Raw genomic sequence first — 26,319 nt, forward strand, 5'->3', positions numbered from 1 at the left:
ACAAAAAGAAACAAAAAGCCCAATTTCTCCAAAATTTTATCTGGTTCTATAGGACGATTTTATTCTATTTCATTTTAAAAGCTATATTTCTTAGTGGCATGGGCCTGGTGTTTGATGGAATGGTTCCCAGTGTATTTCTGTCAGGTGAGATATGGCCAAGTCACCTGGAACCGCACGTGACAATGGAGCGAAGAGTCCTTCAAACAATTGACACACCAGAGTCCAGATTAGAAGCAAGAGGGAGGAAGCAGTTCTAGGTCGCACAGCCATCTGCAAGTCCAGGTTCACATCCTCGGATGATTTACACCTGCTTGGGGAGACGACTGTGGAGGCTGCACACACCCTTCTGGAAGCTGAAGGCCAAAGAGTGAAGTTTAGAGTCAAAGTTCAGAAGTGTCAATGAAGGAGTGGCTTGAAGCTCATGCCCTGGAAACCTAGGTCACTGTCATTACTAATATTTGACCCCAAGAAAAGAGGACACAGGACTCCAAGTGAAAGTCAGGAGATGTGGGGGGACGTGGGTGAAGGCTTTGACACCTGCCAACCCCAGGGCTTTAAATGTGGGCTTTGCCATTTACTGACAAAGTAAACCTTGTGCGGGTTACCTGACTCTGAGCCCCAGTGAGAGGCGATGCCCTCAATCCCAGTGACTCACATGGACTAAATCAGATGACACACGCCAAAGAACACCACAGCTCGTGGTGTGCGTCGAGAGAGGCCAGGTCCAGCCTCTGAAGGAGTGAACCAGCATCTTGTTCTGCTCCAGGCTCTGTTAAGCCTGCTGGCCTCTGATGTCTTGGAATGTGGGTCGCACCTCTGTCTCCTCATCAAAAAAGCCACTGAGCGGTGAACATAGCCACGCGTGTGTTTAAAGAGGATGCAGATCACCCCGGAATGACAGTTTGGAGCTTGTGAGGAGTAATTGTACTGAGTGGCAGGTGGGAGAACGTTCGAGACCATTCCTCATTCACATCTGCTTAAATATTTAGTGATCTCCGAGGGAAGCTCTTTATGGAACTGCCCTGCAGTTTCCAGAACAAGCTCACCTCCTCCCCGTCTCCCTCCCCGGAACCTGCTGGGAGTCCTTGGAGCAAGCACATTGGAACGAGCCATTCTGAACCCACCAGAAGAACGGACAGTGGCTGCTGCTTACGGGACAGCCCAGAACCGGAAAACGTGTAATTCTTTCTCACAGTTCCTAGAACTGCCTTTACAGCTCGGGAAAGAAAAAAAACCAAACTAACCATCAAACAAACAAAAACTGAAGAAACCCAGAAGTCAGGCCCCATTTTTTCTCTCAAAAGAGTTTACCTTGGAGTGTCTTTTTAAAAGGCCAACACTATAGTTCTGTGGTAGAGCACTTACTTACCTCCAAACTCCAGCACCACAGTTAAAAAAACAAAAGCAACATCAAACAGCATCAAAACCCCCAAATTCCCAAAGAACAAGATTCTAATGTTTATATTTCATTTAGGATACAGTTAAGCTTTCTACTTAAATGTTTTTCTTTTAAAGACACATTTTTAGCTAAAGGAAACAGGCCCATTTAGAGAAATGTGTTTCAAACAACAGCTTTTGGTTGCTGGTTGCCAACGGAACAGTTACAGGCAAATTTCAATCAGTCCAGGAACCATAGGAACACTGTAAATGTGGAGTTTGCACAGCCCTACAGAAAGTAAACCGTTGAGGTTGAAAGCTTCCTTTCCCATCCCCTTTCCTGATCCTCTCTTCCCCTCTCTTCCTCTCTCCCCTCTCCTCCCCTTCTCAGCCATGAGCACACAACATGACCAGCTAGCAGGGCACCGGGCAGAAAGGACCAGGTGCCTGACCTGCACTGGCTCAGGGTGTGTATGCTTTGTTGAGCAAAACAAGGAATAGCAAACACATCAGAGGGATGTGCAAGGCGGGTTTGAATCCGAAAGAGGAGCAATCAGTAGAAAACTGTCCTCTACTGCAGAGGAGACTTACGGAGTCTCAAAGGTGGATTGATTATTTCAGTTCATCCCAGGCACAAATCACCTAATACCAGAATCTCCAGTCAGCTGAGGGTCAAGAGGGTAGGGGGCCAGAAGGAAGGCCTGGCGTAGAGGCAGCTGTGCTGCCGCTGCGGGGCTGCAGGCTCTGTTTCCTGGAGGGCTGGGGTCCATCTGGCTTTTCCACTCTCTACCCCTTATATCCAGAGCTCTGCTCTCTGAACCTATACAGCATTATGTAAGGACTTTCCTCCATTAGGTTGCCACTGCAGCCTAAAATGCTCGAAGATATTACAAACACCTTCCGTTCTGCTCAGAGAGGCTGTACATGGGGCCTTGAGGTACCTCTGTTTACCTCTGGAGGCATTCTGAGCCAGTAGCCCTGGCCTTCAGCCCTCACAGCGAAACTTTGGGGCCGGAGGAAGAGGAGGGGCAGCTGCTGCACTTTCCAATATGCATTCTGTTGTCTCCCAGGAATTTGTATTTCTGTTTCTTTGGCTGGTTTTGAGACATTATCTTCTTGTGCATATGTCTTCCTTGTATGTGTCTCTCTGGGTGTGTGTATTGCTCTCTGTCTCTATCTCTCCCTCTATCAAGTTTCACTTTGATTTGTCTGGGTGTGTTTTCCTTGTATGCATCCTGATGGGTATCATCCACCACACTTAGATCTGTATGTTGATCATCTCCTTAATCTGGGGAAAAATGAGCCATCATCCATACAAATGTACATGGTTCTCTGTCTGATCTTTTTCGTCTTCAGGGAGTCTCATTAAAAATGTGTTTGATATTATACTTTAGGTGGTTTTCCTCACTGTGTTTAATTCTGGGCTATTTTTATTGAACCAGTTTTAGGTTTATCGATCATTTCCTCGATGTGTCCATCCATATTCCACTAACGAGCTGATTACAGGCAATTCGTTTTCTCTGATAGCGTGATTCTGGTTTGGAGAATCTCATTGGCCTTTAAAGACGCTGCTTCTCTCTCAGTGATGAAGTCTTCTTCCCATCTGGTACACATCCTTTCCCTTTCCCTCTGGATTCCTTAATGTGTTTGTTACAGTGTCTCTGTTGTCTCTATTAAGCAATTCCAACATCTGAGCTCTAGCCGAATCTGCCCTACTCCTTCTCTTTGGATGACAGGCACGTGTGTGCCCTTTCCAGTGTCTTGTGACTCTTCACTGCTGCTGGGCATTGTGTGTTAAATAGCAAAACAGAGAGGTGAACGATATTTACACCCAGAAGAGGCTTTTTCCTCTGACAGACTTTTGGAATAGGGGCTTCAGTCAAATAGGCCTGCAGTCATTGGCTCTGAGGTCACCTTAATAACATTTAGTGTGATGTATCATGGTCTGTTTGAGAATTAATTTTCATGCATCAACAAAAGATTTTTCAGAGCCCTCTGATGTTACTTTAAATAAGTAATGGCAGTACTTCCACCGACAATATATCCTTGCAATAGAAAATTAACAGGCCTGATTCACATCCTCCCGTTTCTGCCTCACCACCACCAAGAGAGCCTAGTGGAAAACAGCCAGTCGGCAGAACCAAGAAAAGGCATTCGTGAAGGTGCTGGAAGCTCTGTCCCCGATTGGCTGGAGTGGAACCGTCTAGTTGGGGACATATGACATCAGTTAGCCCCAGTAACGGTTCCTAGAGGACGAGGCATGTGCAGAGAAAGAAAACACTCTGTTTGTGAAGACCTTCAACTTGAGAAGAGCCAGCCGCAGGTCTGTGCTGTGCCAGATGCTGTGGGCGTGAAGGACATGGAAGGGCCCCCAGCAGCTAGAAATGGATTTGCAAATGTTAATTCAGGACCTGAGAAAAATCTCAGAAGATTAAGCAACATGAAGGCTTTCTAACTCTGGGTGGAATGACCGTGTTTGTCAAAGTCCAGCTTCCTGAGTCTCCCTTCTAGAGATTTTAGTTCAGTAGGTCTGACCAGCGCCCAGGAGCTGCACTTTAAAAAGCATTCCAGATGATTCCAGAACACATGAACACTGAGACAAACCCTTCCTTTTGCAGATAGGCAAGTCCGGAGAAGAGGCTTGGTCTGCACAAGGCCGCTCAGCCTGGGGCTCAAATCACATAGTGATGACTGCCACATGCCAAGGTCTTTCTTTGTACCTGGCATTCGCTCAGGCACTTGGCATATAGTGTCTCATCAATGCTCAAAAGCACCCTGGGGAATAGCCATCCTTATCACCACCAGCTCCACTTAAAAGAAAAAGACACCAAGCCTTAGAGAAATTCACGCTTTTGTAAGGTTACCCAGCAAACGGATGGATGAGCTCAGATTTGAATCCCAGACACCCAGGCCACCTACCGTCACACACGCCATCTCTGAGGATTTTGTTGAATACTTACAAAGAACTTTTCCTGGAGGGAGGGGGCACAGGGACTGAAGAACGTGTGCATGGCTACAGGTTTCTTCATGGAGGAGTTTAAACCTAAGGCAGTGTGTCTCAGTATAAATGTATCGTCTGGTAATGGAGTGGGTAGCTGCCTCCAGATCCTATAAGGGGGTCTTCTCTGAGGCCTACCCTGTTGCCCACTGGATGGCTCCTTTCCCACGATCTGGATTCTGTCTGTCTGTCTATCTATCTATCTATCTATCTATCTATCTATCTATCTATCTATCTATCTATCTATCGTGGAGACAGAGTCTCCTGTAGTCAGGCTGGCTTAGAACTCACTATGTAGCCAAGGCTGACCTTGAACTCTTGGTTTTCCCACCTCCACCTCTGAGTTCTATGCATAAAACACTTAGTTTTATGCAGTCCTGGAGATGGAACCCAGGGCTTCATCACGCCAGGCAAGCCCTCTCCCAGATGAGCTACTTCCCAGCCCCCACAGTGTGGGTCTCAACCAGGAGTTTGGCAGCAGCCTCCTGTGATTGAATAGGCCCTGACTGGCATCTTCTCTGCAAGCAGGAACTCACCGGCACTCACCCTCTGGGAAGTGATTGTTCTCGCCGCTGCGTTCCCCCACCCCGGAGATCTTTGTGTACCTTAGAAAAGAACAGCAATTCTTTTACTGGCCAGTCACACCTCCCTCTTCCACACCCACTCTCTGCAACACACACAGGGACCTGAGCTCCTCAAGCCACCGTTTCTGCGATGAACACTAAGAGAAAATTTACATTTAATAAGATTTTAGACAAAAGCATCTTTACTTCAAAGCATTTCTAACCGCTTCAGAATTAACAGATGAGATCCAGCTTCCCAGGAACCAGAGCCCCAGCCCAGGCCCTCCTCTTGGGAGGGGGAGAACTTTGAATGCCTGGCTGTCGTAACACTGAGACACAGCTGGACGGTTAGGGGGTCACTTTGGCTCTTTTCCGAGCTCCACGTTGGTGTCACTGAGCTGGTGTGTGACTTTGGCTCAGCATTTGTGTTTGAGCCAGATGCCAACTTAACTGGGTCAGTTTTCTCATCTGTAACTTCGAGGTACCCTCAAGGGGTCATTGGGTATATTAGACCAAGGTGACTACTCAGTAATAGCAATTAGCACTGTCAATGAAGGGTGGTCTTAGGCCGTCAGACTCAAACTCAACAGCTCCTACACCCTAATCCTTTCTCCTTCCCAAAGTATTCCATGAGTAGTCCAAGCAGCCCAGAGCCCTGTAACAATGGTTGCCCACCACATAGGGTGATTTCTGCTGGATGAACGCTCAGTGAGTGCTTTTCAGACAGATGGCATGGGGGTAAGGTGAGAGCACTCTCCTGGACCTGCCAACTGAGCAAGCTGGGGTTCTGAGAGAGCAGGGCGGGAGTCTGCCCAGTGTCCTAAGAAAAGCTATGGTGCCACGACTCAAACCTGAATCTGTTTCGTTTATGAGACCTTGTTCTCTCAGCTGCAACTGAGGTTCAGATGGACCTGTAGGGGACAGAAAGGTTGAGCAAAGGCCCAGAAATGAGGAAGTAAATGCCCTGGAGAGGAGACAGCAGGCACGTGCCAGAAGTCACAGGTCCAGTGTGTAAGGGCCTTCGCCTTGTTGCCTTCTAAATGTGTGAACTTCCAGAAGTTTCACAGCCTCTCTGACTTCTGACTGAGCTAACAGAATGGGTCTTGCCTTTTCTAGACGTGTGAATGAGCAGTTGGTTCCCCACAAGTCTCCGCTTGCAGGCGTGTGATGCTTACAGTATTCCACTGGGTGAGCTTGGGGGTCCTGTTGCTTGCCTTCATGTCTCGCTCTCTTTCCTCAGGGTGGGAGAACGTCTATGGCTTTGACATGACCTGTATCCGGGATGTCGCCATGAAGGAGCCCCTGGTGGACATCGTGGACCCAAAGCAAGTGGTGACCAATGCCTGTTTAATAAAGGTCTGGAGATTTGTCTGGGTTGGGCCTGGGTATGCTAAGGACCCAGCTGTGCCACTCTGGAAAGTTGAGCAATGCCAGTTCCTGCATGGCTCCCCAGTGAGGGCAGCGAGGCCATTTTGGTCAGAGCCTGGTGACAAGTCAAAAGAAAAAAAAGTTCTTACTAAGTAGAACTGCTGAGAAGACTCCAGAGTGGCCCTGCTGGGAGTGGGACCCAAAGTGGTGGCCCTGGTGTATGAGTGGGAGGAAGAGCGAGCATCAGGGACCAAACAGTTGGGAGGCAGGAGGAATATGGAGACTTGGAAGGGCAATTCAGGGCTGAGTGTCTATCGTCCATCTTGGGGAAGACTTCCAAGACCTCATGATAACGCCACTCTATGTACACAGTAGGTTTGTATGGATAGAGTCTTCTGCCCCATCCTGGAGGCTCCTCCTTTGTCTGTGCTCTGAAATCATTCCCTGTAAGGGTTTCTTCAGTGCAGATGGCTAGCTGGTCAGCATCTTGAATCCATTCTTACTGTTACATACCCGAACACGCCTACTCACAAAGAGTAACAATAAACGTTGAACCAGCCCCCACCACTTTCCCACCCCAGCTCCTCCTAGGAGCCACCACTGTCAGAGGCCAGTTGGATCCTTTCGGTCCCCCTTCTATGTTTTAGCACTCCTACGGGCTGACATATGATATTGAAACAGATACAAGTGACATGTGACGGCCCTTAATCTTTTAGGTGGAGAGACATTCACTTCACAGGATGCAAGTTCATTTTCTGGACTAAACCCGTGGCGCCAATGTAAGCCTCATCAGCCCACCTGTCTCTCTCTATCGACTGGGGCATCCTTGTCTGCCCTGGGTCCCCATGCCTCCCTTGTTTTCTGGAAGTCTGAGGCTGGTGGATTGGAACCTTTCTAGCAGAAGTGAGGACCAATTTATGGCCTCCAAAGTTGAGGGCCTCTGCTCACTCACACCAGGAACTCCCCGTTTTCTGGACACAGGATCCACTGCAGCCCTTGGTCCTGACCATCCCAGCTGCATTAGAAAGGGCTACCGGGGAAAGGTGTCACCTGATGACTCCCACTGTGTAGCATCCTGCCTAAGAGGTTTGGCTTCAGATCTGAGTCTTGGCTTCTCATCCTCAGGCACCCAGTACTCCTAGCTCATGAATCCCCTGGGACTGGCAGGGAATATGTGAGGAACTATGCCCACCTCTTCCTGTAAACCCAAACCCCTGAGGCTTTTACTCTTGGAACTCTGAACAAGAGCCAGGAAAATGGGGGAAGCTCACTCTCGGGCCATGACACACCCCTCAAAATTCAGAATAAGAGCTTTGGTGTCTGTGTTCCAGGAGGCTAATGAGGATAGAGAAGATAGAGAGTTTGAGACCCTCTTGAGCAACTGTCTCAAAAACCAAAGCAAGAAGGGGAGAATTCAGTTCAGAAGTTCAATGGTAGAATCCTTGCCTTGTGTGTACCAGGCACAGAGTTCAATCCCCAGTAACAAAAAATAAGCAAACAAATAAATTGATTAATTTCAGAAGAGGTAGCAATGCTATTGAATTTTCCAAAACAACACATAGCGGTCATGGCTACCACCAGGCATCTGCATAAAGTAGCTTAGCGTGGAGATTAAAAAAAAAATCTGTCAGTGTTCTGTGGCACTAGGTCACCTTCTGTCCCTGGCAGAGTTTCATCGCTATGTGGCCACTGTGGTACTACGTGTCACCGGCCGGTGGTCTCACAGATCGACTAGATTCTCCATCACCCTCAGCCCTCATGCACCTCTTTTTCTTTTCCTCCTTTCCCCTCTTCCCAGATGGGTACCTCAGCAGCAAGATCCTTGGCCATGGCTGCACCTGGGTGCATCTGTGTGCCTAGCAGCCAGACTAGACAAGAAAGAAGGCTGGGGAAGGATGGGTGTCAGATCTCCTGCTGCAAATTCAGAAGTGCTCGGAAGATGTCTTGGGACCAGGGACTCCACGCTGTGATGATGTCCCTGTGCCTACTGTCACGGCTGCACTCTGACCCTCTTCCTATCCGCATTTTCTGAACTAGGAGGGGACTGTTTGCCCCTGCACTGCTTGCTCCCACCTCTCTCTCTCTCTCTCTCTCTCTCTCTCTCTCTCTCTCTGCAGCATCTCACCGAGCCTTCTGGGAAAACACTTGCCCTTCTTCACACACTTAATTGCTGTTTTCATAGCTATTAACACTGCCGAGTGTGACACTTTATTATAATTAAGACTCTGTTTTGACCAGACTTCTGCCTGGAGACATCTATTTGTGACATTATTGAGAAGTGGGGTAGCAGAGGCCAGGAGCTCTTCTGAATCTCATTCCCTGAGGATCCCTGTGTTATCTGGGGTTGCCTGAGGCCAAGGCAGTGAATTTCCTTGAGGTCTCAAGGGTGCAAATGAGAGACAAACAGCCCTTCCAGCCACAGTGCTTGGGCTGGGGCACCAGTGTGGACGACTGGTTGAGGCTGCTGACTGGGGTATGCACCTGAGCCCTGGGCCTTTGTGTTCCCCAAGCCTAGCCAGGTCTGATCCTATTCCCACAGATGGGACCCATCTGCCTCTACTGTCACTTCATGCACAGCTTCATTGCCCTTTGCCTGGAAGTCTTTTGTTTCCTCAGAGGCCCCTATTAAGATGCAAATGTCTCCAAGACCCTTGGAACCCTGTCAACTAACACAAGACATGACAGATGACATTTGGTTGATGGATGATTCGAGAGACTGACTGAAGATGGGATTTCTGCTAGATGGTTTGCTTGTGGTGTGTGTGCATATGTGTGTGTGTGCATGGTGTGTATGTGTGGTATATGTGCATTTGGTGTGTGTATGTGTGATGTGTGTGTATGTGGTATGTGCATGTGTGTGTGGTGTGTGTGTGTATGATGTGTGTGGTATGTGTGTTGTATATGTGTGTGCATATGTGTGGTGTGTTATATATGTGTGTATGTGGTATGTATGCACGTGTGTGGTGTGTTGTATATGTGTGTGTGGTGTGTGTGTGTTTATGTGTATGTGTGGTGTATGTGTGTAGTGTGTTGTATATGTATGTGTGTGGTGTGTGTGGTGTGTGTGGTGTGCTGTATGTTTATGTGTGTGTGTGCTGTGGTGTGGTGTGTGTGCGTGTGTGTGTTGTGGTGTGGTGTATTGTATGTGTGTGTGTGTAACCATGAATACAAGTTTGTTGCTCATCACTGGTAAAGACTAATGACTCCAGAGCAGGTTGTTGGGTCAAGGAAAAAAAAGTCCTGAATAGCAGCCAGCTCGTCTTGCCTCGGGTTTGCAGGCTGCTATGGGGGCACATGAGACAAGTGAACTTCAGGATCTAAACCACCAGTGGTCCTCTCTGATGTGCAGATTCTGTAAATCTGAAGTTAAGTTACCGATAAGAAAGTCTCTGCCAGGCATGGTGGGATATACATGTACTCCTAGCACAAGGGAGGTAGAGGCAAGGTATCAGGGTTCAAGGTCAGCATCATGTACTTAAGGAGCTGGAGACCAGCCTGGTCTCTGTGAGACCCTGACTCAACAAACCAAACAAATCTGTGCCTCCTGGTTTTGTTTCTTTTTCTTTTTTTTTTTTTTTTTTTTTGTAATTCCTTTCCCCAGGAGAAGTTAATTCTGCAGCTAATTGTTATAAAATGGAAAACATTGTTTCCTCTGAAGAATGGGGAAGATGGCAAAGGACGACTTTGCTGGAAGATCCTGGGGGACAGAGAAAAACCAGAGACATGCAACTGCAGTCAGGCTAGATAGTGAAATACAGTTTTCACACAACAGGATGGCTTCATTCAGAGTGTCACTTGGAGCAAAGCCAGTGTGAAGCCATCAACACGTTGATGGCTGCATAGCCTCCCAAATTAACTTTGGAACCAACTAAAGGGTGGGGAGGTAGATGTTTATTTAAGTTCTCACTGAGTAATGTGTGCATATGTGATTATATGTGTCTGTATGTGTATTATGAGTATGTGTGCATTTATGTATGTATATGTGTGTGCATGTGTGCATATGTGTTTTTAAAGTGACAGAAAAGGAAGTAATAGATGGGGAAACTACATGAGCTGATAAAAATCACAGGGAGTCACTGAAGGCTGAGGACCAAGAGTGACACGGTTTGAGTGGGTGAGTGATTGTGATAGAAAGCCCAGGGAAGAAGGAACGACTCCAGCCAGGGAGCCCTGTTCTGAGAGAATGGTGAGCCCACGCACCTATTAGTGCTCAGTTATATACCAGGGACACACAAGACAATGAGTATGGTTCCTGTCCTCAAAAGGACCCTTTCTAATGGCAGGGACTGAGGATGGAGGTGACAAGGCCCCTACATAACAGTCAAAAGTCAACCTGGGCTGATGGCTGAAGACCAAAAGAGAAAGAGTCAGGGACCGTGAGAAGACCCACACGAGAGGGGGGCAGCAAAGTCATCAAGCATTTATATAGCCGCTAGTCACTGCTCAGTTCCCCGAGGCATTCTCTTGAATTCTGGAGCTACAGGGAACTTGTGGATGAAGTGTGACTTGGAGGGACCGTGACCATCTGACATCTCCTCTGAAGTGGTTTCCTGCCCTGGAACAATGCCCCCCACTCCTAGGCAGGGTCTCTGCCGAAGGGATGGGGTAGAGAGCAGCCTTGAATGCGGACAGAACCCAACAGCTTACGATTCCCAGCAGGAGGGTAAAGGGCATCCATGTCAGTCGGAGCAGACATTCAGCTGGCCCTGTAGACGGAAGTCAGGGCAAACAGCTGTGATCTCTCCATTGCTGCTGAAGATGCCTGGACCTGAAAGGCGCTGTATTGTGCACAGAGGACCAGCATCCTTGGACTGTCCACAAAGGTCAAGGTGTCACTAATCAGGATGGATGGGATGCTTTAGACCATCGATGGTGGCTCCTCTGACCCAAGGCTCACCCTTCCATAGTTTCATTCTATCTTTGGGCTCTAGAAACCATTTAGTGTCGATCTCATGGAAGACTCCACCCAACCCTGCAGTCCAGCCGCTTGCTGCCAACTCCCGGAGGGCTTCACTTTCTAACCCTGAATCTGCCCTCTTCCTGGCCAGTCTGAGAGTATTTCCCCTTCCCCATAGGTCATGGTGGCTCACTCAGGCCCCATCACATCAGGAGACCTGCTTGGCTCCTGTGACTCCATTTTCTCTTTGCAAGTCCTATGACCTTTGTAACCCCTTTCCTTTGAATGATCCTGAAAACACAGAGAGATGGGAACCCTTTGCCCAGTGCCATTCTGTCTCTTCATGGGTCTTATTGTTGAGTATCTGGAGCACTACCTGCAGCCACCAGGCACACAGGTGTCTGTCTGTCTCTTTCAGAGTTACCCAAAAAGTAGTTCTTGCTATACACCCTAAAACGAGGGAAGTTCTTTAAGTCTCATTGGCATCTGCCTCTTAAGTCCCCAGTAGGGTTTCTTGCATCAGCCAATGAACAACAGGTCATTCAGCATCCTTCACACGCAGAACCGCTCTCCCCTGCACTTGCTCCCCACGCAACATCGATTTTCAGTCACTCTCCAGCTGAACTTGCGAGAATTATTAGTTCTTTGTGTTCTGCCTCTCCCCAGTCCAGACTGAGACTTCTCGCCTCCTGTTTCCCCTCTCTTATTTATTTTTTAAACCTGTCCAGCCTTGCTACAAATGGTCAGTGGAACTTCCTCCTGTTTATGCTTCAGTCCTGAGGCGACACTTGGAGAACTTGAATAAAAAAAAAAATGGTGAGGGCCAAGAGAATTCTGAGAGGGGCAAGGAGAGACACTGTAGACTTACTCAATCAAAACATCTGATTCATGGGAGACCTGGAGGGCCCTGCCGTTTTGATGTTTTGATTGAGTAAGTCTGCAGTGACTCTCCTTGTCCCTCTCAGAATTTTCTCCCAGGTAATAAAGATGCTAAGTGGGGTGGGTTGGGGGGCACACTTTATGAATGACTGGAGGCTGGCAGCAATTCTTGGCTGGCCACTGGAAGAAGACACTCTAACTTGCATTGGTGATGTGTGGTCTCCTAGATCACTCCTATCTCAACCTTCAGCCCCTCTGGCCTCCTCCCCCAGCAGACATACCTTCCTGGTTCAGTTCTGCTCAGCTTTAGATGCAACTCCATTCACGCCATTCTCCAAGCATCCGTCCCCTTAGAAAAGGTGGAGGAGGTAGCTGGAAGGGTGGTGGGTAGGCCTGGAAGTCACTCCAAAGTAGTGGCTAATCCAGTTTCTCTAGGGGTGAGGTTACTGGGCCCCCTGGCGAGACAGAGGTTGTCAGCCTCCGCTTTCTCTCTCCTCTGGGCTGCAGGAAGTGGACATTTACACTGTGAAGACGGAAGAGCTGTCCTTCACATCTGCCTTCTGCCTGCAGATACAGCGCAACGACTACGTCCATGCCCTCGTCACCTATTTTAATATTGAATTTACCAAGTGCCACAAGAAAATGGGTTTTTCTACAGGTGAGTTTTGTGTAGCTTTCCCTCTGTGCTTCCTTGAGGCTTATGGGTAGAAACCAGGACTGGCCTTGACTTGGCCAGACATCAATTGGTATCTCACGCGCTTCCTCCATCTGAGGAGAGGATGCAGCCCCTGTTCTCTTGACTTCCCAAGGGAGAGGTAAACATGATAGGGGTAGAGTTTCCAGAGTTGAGAGCAGGCATGGGTGCCACCAGGAGCTCGCTCTGGCCTCCCTTCTGCTCTTCTGTCCTTGTTGTCCTGAAGGGAAGAATTCCTATGAGACATGGTATAGTTACAGAATATGGGCTGAACTCACCGCAAAGAAATATGAGGTACTTTTGAGGGTAAGAGCAGAGGGTGACCAAAGGGGCCACTGTGTAGGAAGACACTCTGGAGGGGCAAGCATGGCCAGTGATCATGGAGATCATCATGCTGACTTACATACTTAGGTCTACCTTAAACCAAGGAGGGTTGAGTGTTCATGCCTGCTCATGTGTGTGAGCACATGAAAACAGAGGCTGCCCGAGCTTGCTCTCTGGTACTGTGATAAATGCCATGGCCAAAACAACTTGGGGAGGAAAGGGTTTGTTTACTCCTATAGCTTGTTTATCACTGAGGGAAGCCCAGGCAAGAACACAGAGGCAGGAACTGAAGGAACGCTGCTGCGTATTGGCTGGCTCTCGGGTTCACATTCACGCTCTTTTTTATACATCCCAGATACACCTTGCCTAGCAATAGTGCCATCCACAGTGATTGAGTCTTCCCACATGAATTAATGATCAGGAAAATACCTCATAGACACACCCACCGGCCAATCTGATGGAGGCAATTCCCAGCAGTCCAGAATGTCGTGTCTCCTCCTGGGGCCAGAGATAGACTTAGATCTCACTGTTTTGACTAATAATCCAGGTCTTGCTGTCTCTGATCCTGGGTTTACAAGCGGCTGATAATGAGGGCGGGCTCATCCCCAGTCACCTCCACTAGCTCATTTATGCCGCCCTGCTTAACGCTGGGGGAGGGCAAGGTAGGAGACATGGCCTGGGTAAGGAGATTCTCATTTGAAAAATTTAATTTATTATTACTATAATGTGTGTTATGATGTGTGAAAGAGGTGGGTGTGTTGCGGCATGCTTGCGCCTGTGGAAGCCAGAAGACATTTCAAGTTGATTCTTTCCTGCTACTTTTATGCGGGTGCCAGGGATCAAACTAAGGTCACTGGACTTATGTGGCAAGAGTCTCTAGCCGCTGATCCATCTCACTGGGCCTGTCCCCTGGAGACTTTTAATATATGTCTGTCTGATTGGCATTTGTGAAAAGATTCTGTGTGCGGGGTAAGAACAGCACAGGGTTTCTGACAGAAGCCCCTCCTGGCCCCAGGACAGCCTATATGACATGCGAGAGGTGTGTGCAGAGGTGACAGCCTCTATACAAGACTACACATATCTCCCTCTGGGCTACGAACTGGTCTCTCTCCTTCCTGCTTTTCCCCACCTGCAACCATTCATCATTAAGCTTGTGGTTGTGTTCTCAGAAGATGGCTTCCACTATTTCGGTCTGCTTTCTGCTGCTGTAACAAAACATTTGAGTCTGGATAACTCATTTGACCCACAGTTCTGGAGGTTGGCAAGTCCGAAAACATGGTGCTGGCATTAACTTGGCATCTGATGGGGGGTTCTGTGCTGCATCATAACATGGCAAATGGTACCAAAGGTGAGACAAAGAAAGCCTGAGAAAGAGTTTTCCTGTACAGTAGCTCACTCCTGTGAAGTGGTGATTGAATAAGAATGGCTCCCATAGGCTCATACATCTGAATGCGGTGTCACCATGGAGTGGAACTTTGGGGGAAGGGTTCGGGCATATGGCCTCACCGGAGGTGTGTCACTGAGACTGAGCCTTAAGCTTTCAAAACCCACACCAGGGCCAGTCTCTCCTTCTCTTTGGCTGCTACCTATGGGTCAGCCACTGTGACAAAGTGGCAAAGCTGTGCCACTGTTCCGACCCCATGCCTGACTGACTTCCACCAGGATGATCACAGACTCACCCTCTGAAACTGTAAGCAAGCCCCCAACTAAATGCTTTCTTTTATAAGAGTTGCTGTGGTCATGGTGTCTCTTCACAGTAATAGAACTATAACTAAGGCACATGATAATGCACAGGTACATGAATGGATTAGTATATTCTCGAGGATAGAACCCCAAGACCCAGATATTCACCTCCCTAAAAGATTTCAGCTCTCAACATCGATATACTCTCTAAAGACCACATTTCCAACACACGAACTTTGGCAGACACATTCAAATCATGCCCTTTGTCTTAAGAGGCGCCTCACTGCCTTTGGGCCTGACTAGAGAGAGTTCCGTGGCTTGGTCCTGGTCCTCTAGTTGGTACTCAGATTTCTCCTTGCTGGGCATGCACAACTTTTTTTTCCCATTTTTCTCACCTACAGGACAGCCACTCTAAACTCCCTCCCATGCCCTAGGCTCAGGGGACTTCTTTATCATGGGCCATTGTTTCTGCATGCTCATTTGGGCTGTGACCCAGGAACAGGAGGGTCCTTTATCAGAGGGCTTTTATTGCTCCTCTCTTTCTGCAATAGTTTGCCTGAGCCGCCAGGATAAAGGTCTAGAGGCTGAATGCTCTCCATATGAGTCCCTGGAAACTGTGTGTGCCCTCAGGGGCTGCGTAGGTAGGTGTGCGAGTGGCAATGGGGGGGGATGTTCTAGCAGATGTAATTACTTATTTCTTAGCTACATGGGGACAGAGATGCCCTTTTACCTGTGGACAGGAGGCAGGAACCTTTTAAAGCAAATCCAATACCAGGCCAGGTGTGGTGACACACACAGTTCCAACACTTGGGAGGCAGAGGCAGATGGATCTCTGTGAGTCTGAGGCCAGCCTGGTCTACACAGCATGTTCCATATCAGCCAGGGATAAAGGATAAGACCTTGTCTCAAAACAAACCAACAAACCAACAAACAAATAATCTTGTCCAAATCCTAGAAAGTCTTCCCCTAGATCCAGTATACACCTCTGACTACAAAGACTAATGTCTCTTGGACTCTATCATCTAGGCCAAACAGGTGCTCTTTTGGCCTTGGGAAAACCAGAGATCCCCATGATCTGGGCCATTGCTGAGGGCTGTCCTCCTTCAAGGGTCAGTAGGTGAGCTGAACTCTTTTTCCCAGTGGGTAGGAACATCCTGGAGAGGGGGAAAGTCAGATTCTACTTGAACTTGAAGGATAAAGAAGACACAGTCTAGCAATGGAGAGGGGATGGTGGTAATGAGGGAGTCATGGCATCCAGCTCTGTCTCTCCCACCTCCCGATGATGATAGCTCAGAGCCTTCCCTGTGGGTGATGAGAGAGCCTTTGGCAGGGGTACTCTAGAAGGAGCTGTGGGTCTTTAAAGCATAGGTCCTGGCCCATGGGTCTCACTAAGGTTTATCTTCCCTTCAAGTGATTTCCTTCTGGTCCCAGCACCCTACTGGACCTCTGTCTAGAGTTGATCCCCTGGCTCTGGGGTGGCAGGGTTGACATTCTGATGGCCCCATGAGGAGGAGGCTTGGGAAGGCTCAGCCCAGACTCAAAGCTGTTGCTTCCGGGCTTCCTGAAAGGTGAGGACTTGAAGCATGTGACACCAGGCTCAGTCCCCTCTGTCTGTGGACCACCCCCCCCCATTGTCCCACTCAAGATGAAAGCCAATGGTGAATCCAGGTGGAAGCCTGACCTCTGCCTTTGAGTCATTAGCAAGACATATTCCCTCTTGATTGCACAGAACTCCACAAAGCTGGACTCAAGAAGGTTGTTTGTGGGCCCTAAAATCTTTGATTCCCGTGTCTCAGTGCAGTGACTCTCAAAGAGCTGTCTGTGGACAAGAGCCTCAGCAACCCTCTGATCTAGGAAGGCCTCTCCCTAGAACCACCAGCTCAAAAACCCTGAGGGTGGTCCAGCCTTCTGTGCCCTGGCAAAGCCTCCAGGTAACCATGCTTCCTACTTGAGTTTTAGAAACACTGCCCTCCAGCAAGGCCATCTTGAACTAGACAGCTGAGGATTCCACTGAGCCCGACTCCCTCTGTGAGGGCAAGCCTGCCTCCTCACCAGGGCGTGCCCTCCGTCTGCACTCACCATGTCTTCTTGTCTCTCGTATCCTCTTATCCTGCTTGCTGAGAGTCAGAGGAAACAGTGCGGTTGGTTAGTCTCTTCGCCCTCTTGGGAGGTTAGCATGAGTTTGGTGTGTCAAAGATTTTGCTAGACCACATGGGCTTGGCAGTGGACTCTACTCCGAGTCTTCACTCTAGTCAATGGCAGAGTAATTTCTTTTGTTGTTTTAGGCTTATAGGTGTATATAAATTGATAAATCTCAGTGTTTGGTTCAAGACATACTATCACAATTGGGCAACCTATGCATGATTCACTTTGGACTTCTTTGTTTATTAATATAATGAGTGCTCATGAACTTACCACCTAACTCAATAACTAGGATGGAGATGAATTATTAACTAGAATGGAGCTAAATTATTAACTACAATGCAAAGAGTAGCTGGAAACAAATTTATTATTATTTCTGTTGGAATGTAAGTGCACGAGTTGTTGAGCAATACTTAATTAAAATATAAATATCAGCTAAAATGGATGATGAATAAATGATATATGGCTATATTTATAATTAATAAATGTAAATAAACTAATTTGTATTCACAGAAGAGCTCCCTGCGAGCTCACCTCAGAACTTAGTGACTTAGATGCTATTGGTATCTCATAATTTTTTTCTCTAAATGTCCTATTTCTAACCATCCAGTCCCTAAGGCATTATCCTAAGTTATGTTTTCTTACGTCCTGGCTATGATAAAAAAAGAGTTTTCATACAATCATGCGTGTGCAAAAACAAGATATTGGTTGTGGGAGTCTGTGAACGCTTTCTTCCCCTCCCCGGCAGGTGCCCCTCCCTGCTGGTTCCCCCCCCTGAGTTTTGCATCTCAGACTCAGTGCAGCCAGCTCTGGGAGATCCACTCACAAAAGCAAATCACATACTGTGTAGCTCGAAAATGCTTCTGCTAATGGTTCTGGCCGCTTTACAGCATCGGGCAGAGGCACCCAAAGCTCTGCCAGCCATGGGCACAGCTGTCCCTGTCCCCTTGAGCTCATCCTATGTGAGGGTGGGAGGAGATCTGAGGCTGCCGTACAATCCAGGGAAGCTGCAGGGTGGGTGGAAGGCAGTGACCCTAAGGGGAGCTGGCTTCAAGTATCAGTTTTTCCAAGGTAGGATATTAAACATCAGAGATGCCCTTGAGCAGGTGACTTTGTGGGTTTCAGGCAGCCTCTTTTCTGATTTGCCATCCTGTGGCACTGAGTCATTTTCCAGGTCGAGAAAACCTCTCTGTATACCGTCTTTAATTTCCAAGAAGCTCGCTAGACAATGCAACTCTAAATATACAGCAACAGAATTTACAGTCTAACAAAGAAATCTAAACACTTAACCGCTGGGAAGTGAAACAGGAAGCTGAATTCTCTTCCTCAGAGCACAGGAGGATAATTTCATGAGAGGCCACTCCCAGTGGCGCTCATGGCTCCGGAGTTTCCACTCCTCACCAAAGACCATAACTCCCACAGGACTGCGTGCACTACCCACTGCTTGCCTAGGTCTTCCAAGGGCTTTGGGTCTACAGGAAGGATGAGGGTGGAAATGCCATGTTCATCTTGGGCATTGCTGGACAAATGCAGAGCCGCACCTGGTGCATGACAGGCACCCTAAGTCGAAAGACCTTTAAATGCATGCTCTTTTCCTTGCAGTATTGCAGACAGAACTGGCCATACTCATCCCAAATGGAGAGTGAAAGTCATCAGAAACCTAGAACCGGGGACGCTGGGCTGACGTGAGGGTTCAGATATGTGGGTCCAGAATATTCCCAAGTGGAACCCATCCTCATAATGCCCGAAAGCTGTGTCATCCTGGGTTGTAGGTTGGGACTGGGGAGGGAGGGACACTTTGTCACTGACAAAGAGAGCTATAGACATCATCCAGAGCCCTGAATGCATGGTATAGCGTGAGAGTCACCCAGTGCATTGCAGCATTCCAGATACGGCTCAGGCATTCTAGAGTACCAGAGTGAGGCAGTGTATCTTTGCAGTGATCCCTCCCGTGGTTTATGGTTGGATACTTACATACCAGGTCACACAATGACTCACTATCAGCTGCCACGGCTTAGCGAATCCTCTGATATGGTTTTGTTAAAACTAATAGGTTGTAAGTGGGGTGTCCATATAACTCAGGAGGCCTTGGAAAGAGAAAAGGTGAGCTAGTCCTGATTGTGCTGGGTGAGCAGACATGGTCTGTATCCTCAGGCAGAGAGGGGGATTGTGTGGTCACGCCTTATGATCCATCTCACTCTTGCCATACCTCAGGGGATAAGCAACATGGCCTATATTCCACATGGTGGCATAGGATTTTCAGGGTCACAGTACAAACCTGTGGTAAAAATACTACAGAACTAGGGCCCATTGTTCTTCCCACCACATCTACTCCGGAGAATGTAAGAGAAGACGGATACTTCAGTCACAGCGGCAGATAGTATGTCTTGGTATGTCTATTCCCTCGATGTACCACCTGCCCAGAATTACTGATCTAGAAATGCAAACTGAAGCAGAGTCAAGCTTCTGAATTGTGTTCTTCCTACTGGGCATGGCGGAAAACTCAGATGAGAAAGCATGTTGCGACCGTTATAGGCCATGGTTGCTGGTTCCACTATGAAAGTGATGGTTGGGAAATCTTTTGAGACAGTATTTCTTCTACCCGGGGATGGCACTCACCAGGATCTGGGGTCATCCAGTAGAGGCCGACTGGCCTCAGTGGGCAGCAGACCTAAGCCAGTGATGTTCAGACCGTTGGCATCTCTGATTGGGTGGCAGAGGAGGTAGCTCAAATCCCCGTAGCTGAAGGTCTTTAGGAAGGGGAGAGACACCTGCCTGAGTGGGTGGAGGTGGAGATGGGGGCGAGGGTGCTGTCAGTCACACTCCAGCTTTCTGCACACACAGCCAGAGCTCGTCTTTTGACAGTTTATTTAGAGGTAATTGGCAGGACGCGTGCTGAGAGCAGGTGGTTTGTAGACCACAGCATGCCTGGCAGGCTGGGTTAGCGCTAGGCGGCCTTGAGGCCCCAGGGTCTGCAAGGCACAGGCTACGGTATCTCGGTCTTCCTTCCCCTCCAGAGGCTCAGGCTGTGCCTTCTCTTGTAACCTTGAGTTTTCATTGATTTCCAAATGCACACACTGAAGGCCGTCCTAGTCTCTATCCGACCACTGACATTTGGTCAAGCCAGCTCACTGCAAGGAACAAAGGGGTGGGGGTGGGGTTTTTTGCCATCATTAAAATAGATCTTCGGGTTTTGAAATCTATTTTGGGTCACCCTGTCTGACTTGGCACATGACAAGGTGTCCTCAGCACCTCGGGGAGGAACAAGCCACGCTGTTCCCATGGTTGTACGACAATTCCAATTCCTATCGCAGGTGTACAACTCACTCCTAGTAATCCCCCAAGCCGTATGTAAGGCAGAGTCTCCTATGCAAGGAGTCTTTGATGTGTTTGAAGGCCCTTATGTCCTTCCCAAGTCTTATTGCAATTAGCTTTGGTTTTAGGCGAGCAGGAAAATCCATCGGGGGTGGGGGGGGGAAACTAGGGTCTAAGCCAAGAGGTGCTCACCCTAAAGTGAGCCTTCTGTAGCCCACAGGTTTCAGCTGATCATCTTTGGATACATCACACATCACAAGATGCTGGGTTTGGACTCTTGACACTATCCACTTAAGGGTGTCCACTTGACACTTGACTCAGGGCTTCTAGGTTGAACATGGTAAGAGCTAAGCAGTGCTAGGCAAGGCTGGCCTGGTCCCACTCTCTGAGAGCCTGCAGAGGATCTAAGCAAGTAAGGAGCAGGTGTTTACTCTGAGGCGTGGTAGACAGTGTCATGACATTAATTCTGGATGCCCTCGGAGCACCAGATCCAGGCTGGAGTGGTCCGGCCTTAAAGAATGAGGACGTATTGAGCCGGGAGAGCGCTCCAGAGGCAGTCACGACCAAAGAAAAGGACTGCATCCCAAGATCCAGGGCCCCTCCACGTTATTTGGAGACTACATGGGTCCAGTGACAAGTCCAGGGAGACGCAAGCATCATGATAGACTTGAACTATGCAGAAGGGGTGATCTGGGGAAGAAGAATCCCATTCTTCCTGGTCCTGTTGGGAAGGCACAGCTGGACTCTTACAGCAGGACTGGGCCAGGGTGCTGGGTACAGCAGCAGGGCAAACTCTTGGGCAAGAGAAGCTACTCAAAGGATGGAGGAATGAAAAGGAGGGGTACTGGTAAATCTGGGAGACTGGTTGAGCTGTAGAGTTTGCATAAATGATGTCATACATCTACAAAGGATGGAGAGAGGATGGGCTGCTCTATATGCCTCACTGCGCTAAGCATAGGAGCATAGGGAGGAGGCTCATGTGTGCGCACGGGATTAGTTGCTGAGGGGGCTTTCAGGCTGCCTCTCTTCTGAACCCTCACTAAGGTCACCAGTTCAGTAGGGCTGGGGCTGAGTCAGGAGTTCTGGGGCTTGGTCTAGATACCTGAGCTATTGAGTGATGTGTGGGCAGAAGTCACGGAGTACTCAGTGAAAGGACAAGCGCCAGCACAAGAAACCCCGAGACCAAGTTCTCAGCACAAAGGAGTTGGGACAAAGGACAGGGAATAAGAGACAAAGACAGGAAGTAGAGGACAAGGGAAAAGGAGAAGGGAACAAGCAAAAGGGGGCAGGGGTGTTTGTCCCATAGAGAAAACAGACTACCTCTGGATAGAGAGGAGGCAGATGTGGCCTACAGGCAAATGGTAGTTTAGAAAGGGAAAGGAGAAACCCGATGTTAGGGTGAGTTGGTTAATTTTGATTGGGCGTGTTAATTAGGTGAGCCAAAGGAAGCTTTTGAGTGCTGGACTTCAGTACTTTGCTAGCTGGACTTTTGACAGCCTCAGGAGGAAGAAGTGACCAAATAAGTGACCTGGGTGCCTGGCTTTAAGAATGTAATCTAATGGTTTAGCATGGCAGAAGCAATGGGGGAAAGGCATGACCTGGCAAAGCCATGTTTGCCATGCTTGGGCCCGTGTTTGCCATTCTTGGGCTTGCTAGAGCCCTTGGCCATGGAAAGCTCAGGACTTCTGTGTGGGTCCTGGGCCTCAGCTGACTCTTGTTCATCTCTGCCTCTTTCTTCTTCCCTCTCTTGTGTGCCCCACCAGCCCCCGATGCTCCCTACACCCACTGGAAGCAGACCGTCTTCTACCTGGAAGACTACCTCACTGTCCGGAGGGGGGAGGAAATCTACGGGACCATATCCATGAAGCCAAATGCCAAAAATGTGGTAAGTCTGAGGGAGCCTTGCACACCAGGACCACTGAGGAGAAGGGACACGTGAATCTGACTCCTAGGGAGCTCCCAGAAGTCACCTGCCTGGTCTAATGTCTTGTGTACAAATGAGAAGCTTCTGGGGGAGGCGGGCAGTAGCTGTGCTTGCAGGTGACCGGGCCTAATTGAACGACCTCATTGTAGACTCTTCCAAACGCCAGTGGCTAGAGGCTTTCTGGACTCTGACCTCAACCTTGAGGACAGCTCCCAGAAGCTCGCAGAACTTTTGAGAACGGATGTTGCATAAATGAGCTCTGCCTCATTTAGGATGAGCTGAGCCAGTAAATGCAAGTGTCTGGAGTAGAGGGAATGTTGGTTGGGCATTTCTCCAGTTGGCCTGGTGGAACTTTTCTGAGATGTCCCTGTGTCTGCACAGACACTGAAAGCCTGCAGGATGGTTGAGGGTGATGTCAAGCCAGACCAATCACCTTCCTCAGTTATCACCTAGATGAAGGAAATCCCAGGACTGCTTTTGTGTGTGGACAGGAAGGCTTAGGTTAGCTGTCAGCGCCCTTCCTGTAAGGATAATGGGGCACTGGAATGGATTCCTGAGAACTGTGGAGACCCCTTAGCTAGAATCTCCATGACTGCCTGTCCTGGGGCTCCAGGAGAAGTCCTAGGCCTGGGAAGGGCTGTGATCTCCTCCCCAGATTCACACTGTGGCTCTTTGCTCTTTCTTCACAGCGAGACCTCGATTTCACAGTAGACTTGGATTTTAAGGGACAGCTGTGCGAAACATCTGTATCTAATGACTACAAAATGCGTTAGCACACGTGGGAAGCTGCGGAGAGCAAGCGAGAAGAGGCACTCACTTCAGTCTGCCACGCTGCCCCAAGGAACACTGTTAGGAGGACCACACTCGATAACCAGAGCTTTGCACTCTGCCTTGAAGATCGGTGAACTTGCCAGAGCTCTCCCGGGCCCCACCATGACAGGGAGCCTCCAGCTCCTCCGCTCTGCCCCGGAGCCCTTCACAAAGGCTTTGCTGTTGCCTGTTGTGCTGTGGTGGGGGCTCCGAGGATGGAAGCATACCCGTGTGCCCCCATTGTCCTCCTAAACCGACTCTATGGATCTTCCAAGTTTTGCATGCTGCAGACATCTAGGACAGATTACTTCCACTAGAACCTGGAGACGTAGTGTCTTTGATAGCATAAGCCAGATTCTCTGTTTGTGCAGTGGTGTGTGTGTGTGTGTGAGTGCGTATATGTATGTGTGTGTGCACTTGTGCATGCACACACATGAGTGTGTGTGCATACAGATTCTATATTAATTTACACGCCCACAAACATTTGTATATGCATGCATATACAACTAAGTGGGCATATTTGGGTGTTCCTGCTGAGGTGTGTGCGTGCACGCGCGCACGCGTGTGTATGCGTATGTGTGGGTGTATGTGCCTAGACTCTATATTACTCTCAGAGGAGGTTCTGTTGCTTTTGAATAGGAATTTGTTTCGTGATTAGTTTTCCCCATCCCGATCCCTTAACAGATGTTACGCAGCTATGAAGCATTCTGTGTACTAGCTCTGGTCTCGTTTTGGCTAGACTGTGGCTCTGAATCCTGAGCGCAGTACCACGGGCTCTGTGGGCACTCAATAAACACACATGAGAACGAAGCAATACGGGATACCTGTGTTCCTGGTGCTGTGGGGTGTAAGAGTGATTGCAGGGGGCAGAGGGGGTAGCAGGAAGTCACAGTGGGTCAGAGAATTATGGAGTGACGCCCCTACTTGTGTTTGCTCATTGGAAACATGTTCCATGAGAGATGCAGCAAGGAAATTGAGTCAGTTCTAGCACACCTTGCTGTGGACTGTCTAGGTCCTGCCCTGAGGGCACAAGAAGGTTCTGGAACTACGGAGGTGAGGGTGCTGGGGAGGGGGACAGGAACTGACCGATAGTGTTATATACATAGCCAGGAAACTGCTTATAGTCTGAGGGCCCTGGTCTGAGGGTCTGACAGGGCCTTTCCAGCCCTTGTTTGAGTATGGAAACAGAATTTCCATAGGATAGAAAGACAGTGTGCTTTGCTAGGCTTGGTGGAATATTTGGTCTTTGTTTCTGAATTATTCTTTGGCCTCTGGACTATCATCTGTGTTGTCTCCATTCCAAGTGTTGGGAGGAAAGGGGTCCATTGAAAGACAGAGCCCATTGTGGAGTAATGGTGCCCAGCAGGGGTCAGATGCAGAGGGGCCTTGGGCTTGGCTCTTCATGGGAGAGGAATGTTGGCGATAGATTGCTCCAGGTGGAGGTGGTGACAGGGACTGCGTATGCCAGTGTGACCTGACTCTCCGAAAGGTTCCCACAGTCTCCCCCAGGACCTCAGGCTCCCGTCCCCTGAGTCTTCTTCTAGAGGGGTTTTAACATTTTTCTCTACTTCCATAAAAACCAACCTAGAGAGGCTATCTATCCTAGACAGGACCAGGTTTGTGTAAAGTCTATAAAGGGTCCTCAGATAATGTCAAACAAATCCAATGGCAGTCTCTCTTTTGTTTCTAGAACTCTCTATTATGAATTTCATCAACTTCCCAAAGCCTTGGAAGATAGATGCAAAAACCTCATCAGCCACTTTGTAGCCGACATGTGTTGGGACCCGGGGAGGAGCCCTCGAGTTAGGGCAGAGCAGGAGCAGGCTCCAGACTACTTCTGCAGGCCCTTCCTGGCCCTGGGCTGATTCTTCAGAGCCTTGACCTAAAGTGTGAGACTCTCATTTGTTTAGAAAAAAATAAGTGAGAAGTAGATAACCATTTAATATACATATGCCAGAGAAGTAAAATAGAGAAACTTAAGGGGAGGGCAAAACCTTGAGTTGGAAGAAGAAATTTAGTTGAAAAGGGGCATTTTGAGGACATTGGAGGGAAATCTATTAGTGGGTTTCCATTACCAAGGCTCTCAGAGAGGTCGTGTGTTCTGCCTACTGCAAGGGGCCTAGCCTTGAATCCCACTCAAGTGGGCGGGGGGGGGGGGGAGGGGGATGCTTGCCAACAGGGGAAAGTCCCATACTGCCAGAAAGTACAGGAGTCAACAGGATAACCATCTTGTGGGAGCTATAGGCATCCATGACGCTATTTAGAGAAGCAGGCCATCCCAGCCTCCCCTCCCCCACCCCAGACCTCATTTTTCAGCTTCCTGAGGTTGCCTCAGACCCTATCCCGAGACCATCACTCCATCCATGAACTCCATCCACAAAGGGTTAAAATAATTACAGCTGTTTCCCCTCCTGCTACTGGGAGGCTCCGGTGGGAACTGTCTAAGCCTCTGTTTTGTTTGGGTTGTATTTTGTTGGGATTGTGTTTGTTTTGTTTTGTGATGCAGTGAAAACAAACCACATCTGCTTTGACTGTGCTCTGAACAGAAGTCAGGGTCTGAGGTCAGGTCCTGGGGTGACAGCCGAGGTGCTGCCGAGCTGATGTCACCTGAGAAGCTCACCCCGCACCCAAACTCATTGCTTTTGCTGTTGCAGAGGTTGCAGAGAGCCTATTAGCGGTTTTCTCTCCTATCACTCTTCTAGAGAACTCATAAGCATGGATCTGCAGTGCCTCTTTTGTCATTGTGCGATGGAGTGGGCCACTGGGCACGCTCCGAAGACCAGGCTTGGAAGCTCCCCCCGCCCCCTGCCCAGCCAGACTACAGGCTCTGGGGACGGGACTGCTGTGAATGAAGAGAGTATAGAGCTGGGGCATCAGATCAGCAGCAGAACCCAGCAAACCCCCACTCCACGCAATGTTCCCATGGGCCTGTCCAGGTCCTGGGCCTTCCAGTTCCTCTACATTTTCTTTACTTTCATAAGTAAGGTGGTCCATGGAGGCCACCTTCCCTGGAAACTATGGGCAGATACGAAGCTTATGCCCAGGCCTACCCAGTCTCTACCTCTCTATCTCTCCTCTCATGCTAACCCTGGCACTCTTTCTATGAGCACTGCCCACCTCCAGACCTCAGCCATGGTATGGAATGTCCCCAGGTATCTCAGCCCATACATAGTGACTGGAATATGGTCTGTCTCCAGCAAAACTTGTGTGAATGCTTGGTGCCTAGTGAGACAGAGCCACATGGTAGGTCTCAGTGGGACAGTTTCACGATGGGACTACAGCTCCCGGGAGTGGACCGATGCTTTTCTCATGCCGGTGAGTCCTCACTCACTGAACTGGGTGGTT

General features: G+C 48.9%; 1 protein-coding gene across 1 annotated transcript in view; it reads left to right on the plus strand.

The window, feature by feature from the left end:
• Positions 1-23,784, plus strand: part of Prmt8 (protein arginine methyltransferase 8) — an 85,197-nt gene extending 61,413 nt beyond the window's left edge. Inside the window, exons 7-10 of the mRNA XM_087904179.1 lie at positions 6,179-6,294; positions 12,590-12,740; positions 22,004-22,125; positions 22,854-23,784. Coding sequence (XP_087760305.1) covers positions 6,179-6,294; positions 12,590-12,740; positions 22,004-22,125; positions 22,854-22,937 — 473 coding nt within the window. The 3' untranslated portion in view covers positions 22,938-23,784. The remainder of the gene's footprint in view (positions 1-6,178; positions 6,295-12,589; positions 12,741-22,003; positions 22,126-22,853) is intronic.
• Positions 23,785-26,319: the final 2,535 nt, after the last annotated feature.

Source organism: Myodes glareolus, chromosome 3, assembly GCF_982192425.1.
Source record: "Myodes glareolus chromosome 3, mMyoGla1.1, whole genome shotgun sequence".
NCBI classification, from domain to species: domain Eukaryota; kingdom Metazoa; phylum Chordata; class Mammalia; order Rodentia; family Cricetidae; genus Myodes; species Myodes glareolus.